This window comes from Colletotrichum tamarilloi, assembly GCF_030869305.1.
Source record: "Colletotrichum tamarilloi strain Tom-12 chromosome Unknown Scaffold_176.1, whole genome shotgun sequence".
In the NCBI taxonomy this organism is placed as follows: domain Eukaryota; kingdom Fungi; phylum Ascomycota; class Sordariomycetes; order Glomerellales; family Glomerellaceae; genus Colletotrichum; species Colletotrichum tamarilloi.
The window spans coordinates 52,589-58,588 of NW_026849559.1; the positions used below are offsets into that span (position 1 = coordinate 52,589).

The window sequence follows — 6,000 nt, forward strand, 5'->3', positions numbered from 1 at the left end:
GTCCCGTCAAGCAGCACTATTCCCACGCAGTGAGGCATTAGACCTGCCAGACAGCGCTCAGCTACTGCATTCATCGGGAATGCCCAATTTTTGGCCATGTATGAAAATAAGAGGTGACTATTCCGATCTTTTCACATGGACCGTTAAACTTGCTGTTGGTGACCGAGCCATTCGTTCTGCTGGAGTATTTGGCTCAGCTAAGATTCTGTTTCGGAGTGAGTATTCCCCTCTCAATCCAATAGCGAGATGACTGCTAACACTCTCGAAAGGTGGGATTGGCCCGAAAGATCAGCTAGAGACTGCCCAGAAAACCGAAGCCGACGTATTCATCGACTCTACCCAGTGGATTGATCTTCCGGTCGGTCACAACCTCGACGACCATGTGAACGTAATACTTGCTTCAGCGTAGTATAATTAAGTTAATCCTCCTCAGACAAACATTCTCTTCGAGTACCCAGGCATAGCCAACTATGACTTCAATAGCACTTACGACAATCCCAGTCCGGATGGCGCTGCAGCATACCTATGTGAGATAACAGACCTCTCCATGCGAGATGGTTTGGCTTTATTGACTGATAGTAATCTTGCGGCCAACCGATCAGGCATACTGACCCAAGCAGCCCCAGACATCAACCCCATCTTTTGGGATGCGGTCAAAGGAGAGGATGGCATCGAAAGATGGTTTGAATGGACGAGCTATGTTGGCGGGCCGCATAAAGGCAAGACATACAGTGCGTAGCCATATTTCTGTTCTCAGATGATCATTACTGATAGCCACAGATACTTCTGGCATGGCAGCTGCCCTTGGACTCGGCAAGACTTCGAGTGGTCGCACCACAACCAACTCGTCCCTCATCATGAACGTCAGTGTGTTTTCTTACTTCAATGACGAAGGGGATCACGACTTTGAGACTGTTGTAACCACAGTCAGTGGAGTTGTCAAGGCAATTTCATCCATTCCTCGCGCTACAATGATCAACCCCGCCCCTAGTCAAGACGTGCGAGACTACGTCCAAAAGGTGAGTCAATCTTACTTTTCGCTCGGAAGTCGATATGAAAGCAAGTACGCTGAACATATTGTGTGAGTAGTTGTTTGTGGATATTGGCCGTACTGCCAATCACTGGGTTGGAACCACCCGTCTTGGAACCGACTCTGCTCTGGAAGGTGGTAAACCCGTCGTTGATCTCAACGCGCAAGTCTATGGAACGAAAAACCTGCACATTGTTGACGCAGGAATACTCAATGGGATTTTCACTGCGAATCCGCAAGCTGGAATTCTTATTGCTGCCTAGAAAGTAGCCAAAGAGATTATCAGATTGCATGGATAAACGAGCTTCCAGAGTTTCGGCAGCGTGTCTACATGTAGCGGTGGTGGAGATTTAAGAGGCTCGCTCGATTGTTTAAGGTTAAGGTATCCTGGCTTAGTATGTAAACCTCGGTAATTGTCGCCTGGCAGACAAGCTTTCTGACCCGACGGGCTACTCCGGACTGATTGCCTGCCTTCGTGGGTGACACTTTAATATCGTGCCGCGATTATGGCTCTCATCATCGTCTCCGTGATTCGTGAAGACTTGGAATTCGACGCAATCACGTCCAGGCAAGGATGGCCTCAGCACTTGAAGTTCATCGATCCCAGAAAACTCGTAGCCATACGCGCAGCTTGTACCCACGTCCGCGTTTCCACAGGCTTGTCTGGCAGCAGCTTAAGCCCCAGACTCAACCGGATCGCGGCACGAACGCCTGGAGCTCGAAAGTGACATCCTTAGCGCATTTGCAACTCATTTCCATGTTCAGATGACCTTCCTGTTTGGTGATCGTTCTTACATTCGTCCCCCAATCTCGGGACACGCATTCAGCCGCCCGGAAAAGCTTGAAATCTCTCGTACGGCTTACCAAGATGAATGATTCAACGTGTAATTCGTCACCAACCCGACATTCGATGATCAGAGCTCATCCAGTTGCTAGTGGCACCGTGCTGTGGTAGCAAATCTTTGAAGTCCTGATGCCCTTCAAGCACTAGCAGCATCATTGTCGCTATTGTCGCGCCAGATTGCGAGTCATAGCCCGACTCGCAAGATTTCTCGCGTCCTGAAGCAGAATGGACCCTGACTCCGTGTGAACTTACGATAGCACCCCAAACTTGCCGCCTAGGCGCATCAAGGGATCCTTGGCTTGATCGGCAGCACCGCATAGTAAAACACTAGGCGAGTTCGTCCAACAAGAGGTTCCTAAACCGTCGACTTGCAACTTCATCAATCGTCGCAGCCGCTATGGACAATTTCACGACCATCGCCGAATGCGAGGGGTCTTTTGGCCCCGCTGCAACCGCATGTAGCGATCGATTTGACTTCACCCTACTCTTCGAACAATCTATCATGAACATTGGTCCGTCTACAGTATTGCTTCTGGCCCTCCCTTTCCGGCTACAGCAGCTTCTTCATCAACGCCGCAAAGTCCTACGACATCCCTTGAATGTCGCAAAGATCGCCATCTGCATCGTCTTTGGTGGACTTCAGATCGCCTTGCTCGCGCTATGGACGCAAACACCGCTCTCCAACCGCGTCTCTATCGCTGCCGCAGTCCTCGGCGTTCTAGACGCCTTGGTCCTCACTCTCCTCAGCCATGCAGAACATCTCCGATCCATTCGACCGTCCACCACGATCTGTGTCTACCTGGCGTTCTCGCTCATCTTTGACGCCGTACAATGCCGCACACTATGGCTGCTTCCCGGATTGCACAACTTGGCCAGCGTCTCCTGCGCAGCGCTGGCAATGAAGTTGACGATGTTTCTTCTCGAAGTGCAAGGCAAACGCACATTCCTCCTCGCTGCTCTGCGCCACTTGAGCCCCGAGGCCACGAGCGGCATCATCGGCCGCGGTTTCTTTTGGTGGCTCAACAGCCTGCTAGGGAAAGGATTCAAGGCCACCTTATCTCCGTCGACACTCTACGACATAGATGATGATATGCGGTCCGCGCCCCTGCTCCAGAACCTCAACACCGCGTGGAATGAACGAAGAGGGCATGGGAAGCGGGCCCTATTACGCTCGATCTTCAGCACGACGAAGATGGCTTTTTTGGTAACAGCGGTACCCAGACTCTTCCTGATTGGATTTAAGTTCTCGCAACCGTTTCTCATCAACCGAATCATCAAATACGTCGATGGGGACCGCGGATCTGATTCCAAATCTGTTGGGTACGGTTTGATAGCTGCAACGGGCCTAGTCTACCTGGGCAATGCGGTGGGTTACAGTGAAGCTGCTCGGTTGTAGTTCTCTCCGCTGATACGGCTCGTCTTGTGTTAGTTGTCGACAGGCTTCTATCAGCACAAGCTCTTCCGTTATATCACGATAATCCGTGGATCTTTGGTTTCCCTCATCATGTCCAATAACCTCGAGTTAGACACAGCGAAGGCCAGCGATCCGTCTGCGCCATTGACCTTGGTCAGCACCGACGTGAGAACCATTTGCAGGTCGTTCGAAACGATTCATGAGGTGTGGGCAAATCCCATCGAGATAGGCATTGCCATATGGCTACTTCAAAGACAGCTTGGTCTTGGAAGCGTTGGACCGGCTGTAACCATTATCGGTAAGCAACTGTTTCGAACTGAAGTATGATGCTTTTGATCTAACATCGACTTGAGCTTGCACAATTGGTATGGCGAGGTTGTCGAAACTTATGCCTCGAGCCTCGAAGATTTGGAACGAAGAAATCCAAAAGCGCATTACAGTCACTTCAGAAGTTCTTAGTGCAATTAAGGAGTCGAAGATGCTAGGAATGGTAGACTTCCTTCAGCGTGCGATTCAAGACCTGAGAGTGGCAGAGCTGCGCAGAGCGAAGCAGTATCGCCGATTCATCACTTATATGAACATGCTCGGTAAGCTTGAGGTTCTTAACCTCTTTATATCACAAGCTGACACCTCGCTATCCAGGCAACGCCCCATCAATGATCGGTCCTGTTGTCACGTTTGGCCTTGCCATCCTTGCGCAGAAGATCAACGCCGGGTTGTCACTCTCTATCGCCACTGTCTTCACTTCTCTGACCATCATTGACTTAATTGCTGGGCCTCTTGCGCAGCTCATCACCTCGGTACCGAGCTTAGTAGCATCTTTGGGAAGTTTTGAGAGGATTCAAGCCTTCCTTGAACAGGGTAGGCCATCAACGGTCGCAGATCCTGATTCTCTTGAAGCTGCAAGCCACTCTGACGACCTTGGGCATGCCGGAACTGATCATGGCATAGAGATGGGTACGATACGGCCGAAAACGTCGTCCGAGCCATCTTCCGAGCAGAGAGATATCGCGACAGTTCAAAACGGTTCGTTCAGGCTCAAGGCTGACGAGGAACCCATTCTGCGCGATATCAACCTCCACATTGCCCCTTCCACCATGACTACCGTGATTGGCAGAATTGGCTCGGGGAAGACCACCCTTCTTCGGGGACTCCTCGGCGAACTTCCGACTAGCGGATCGGTCAAGACTCTTGAAGGTCCTGTAGCGTATTGTGCTCAGACAACCTGGCTGACGACAGCAACCGTCAAGGAAAATATTCTCGGTGAGACACCGACTGATGAGGACTGGTACGAAAGGGTGGTACATGCTTGCGCTCTCGTACCCGACTTCTCTCAGCTAGCAAACGGAGATCACACAGTGGTTGGAAGCAAAGGCCAATCCCTGAGCGGAGGTCAAAAGCAACGGGTTGTAAGTTAATATTCTTCATCTTGCTGTCAATCGTGCATAATCGCTCACTGGCTTTGACAGGCTCTGGCGCGAGCAGTATTCTCTAGAAAGCCTGTTCTAGTTGTTGATGATGCGTTGAGTGGGCTGGACAACGCAACCCAGACTCATATCTGGGACTGTCTTTTCAGTCCACGAGGACTTGTCCGCCAATATGGGGCAACCGTGATCCTAACAACACACTCACGTAAGTGGAAACTCATATATCCCCGGCAAGATTTCACAAGATAGGCTTTGTACTCATACTGTCTGCAGTGAGATATCTCAAATTTACGGATCAAATCCTCATCCTGGGCGATGACGGACGTATTGCCAGCCAAGGCAATTTTGACACTATTCGGGAGAGCGCCTATCTTCAGAGCCTTTCTTTCGAGAATGCGCAGCCCAGTGATGCAAGGGACACTGAGACTATTTCAGTCGCAGGATTTCGACAGCAAAGTCAACCACAAACCAAAGGGGTAGAGGCTGAATCAGAGCAGGACCTCTTGAGAAAGGCGGGCGACACTACCCTCTACTGGTACTACCTGAAGTCCATCGGTTGGTGGTATGGCTCTGCCGGTGCGATATCCTTGATTCTTGACTGCTTCTTCCGAGTCTTCCCTCGTAAGTTCATGTTCCCTTCAAATAATTATATCGACTATGGTTTCTGACCTCTGATAGAAATTTGGCTCAAGATCTGGACGGAGGAGGACGCAAGGACCGGTTCATCAGACACAGGCTTCTACTTCGGAGTCTACTCTGCGATTTCTGTCGTGGGCTTGTTTGTTATTGGCGTCAATATCTGGTACATTGCCAAAGCATATTCCTGCCGACTGATAATCCCGGCTCTGCTAACAGAAGCCTACAGGATCATGTTTGTTCTGATCGTGCCTAAGTCTTCTCAAAGCTTGCACTGGACACTTCTCCAGTCTGTCATGAGGCGGGTCACACTTTGCCAAACCGTGGTGCACATCGTTGCTTACTACTTTACAGGGCCCCGCTGTCGTTCTTTGGATCGACAGACACCGGCGACTTGATCAACAGGTAAGTCAACATACCCACTTCCTGGCACCCCCCTGTTTCTGGCACCACAAAAACGATGGGATCACAACCCAACCTCCTCATTACTATTAACTATTGATCCTCAACCACACCCACTACAATACAGCTGCCAGCCTCACTAGGGCATTCAGAGTCGCTGGATTCAGCCGTGATAACCTCCTTTTCACCCGCTTCGATTTGAGCCCGATGGATATCCCTGATGTTCGCGAACTTCGTATTGGGATCG

At 50.6% G+C, this 6,000-nt stretch overlaps 2 protein-coding genes across 2 annotated transcripts; both read left to right on the forward strand.

The window, feature by feature from the left end:
* Positions 1 to 100: 100 nt before the first annotated feature.
* CTAM01_15763 (cellobiose dehydrogenase precursor) lies at positions 101 to 1,293 on the forward strand (the record flags this gene model as incomplete). Its single annotated transcript, XM_060531757.1, has 6 exons — positions 101 to 215; positions 270 to 382; positions 434 to 527; positions 621 to 731; positions 781 to 1,019; positions 1,090 to 1,293. The coding sequence occupies 6 exons, from the start codon at positions 101 to 103 to the stop codon at positions 1,291 to 1,293; spliced, it is 876 nt and encodes a 291-aa protein (XP_060373682.1).
* A 978-nt stretch (positions 1,294 to 2,271) lies between these two features.
* Positions 2,272 to 5,896, forward strand: CTAM01_15764 (ABC transporter; the record flags this gene model as incomplete). Its single annotated transcript, XM_060531758.1, has 10 exons — positions 2,272 to 3,240; positions 3,304 to 3,586; positions 3,642 to 3,875; positions 3,931 to 4,697; positions 4,758 to 4,920; positions 4,989 to 5,336; positions 5,394 to 5,517; positions 5,581 to 5,640; positions 5,706 to 5,756; positions 5,881 to 5,896. 10 exons carry the CDS (start codon positions 2,272 to 2,274, stop codon positions 5,894 to 5,896), a joined length of 3,015 nt encoding a protein of 1,004 aa, XP_060373683.1.
* Between the last annotated feature and the right edge of the window lie 104 nt (positions 5,897 to 6,000).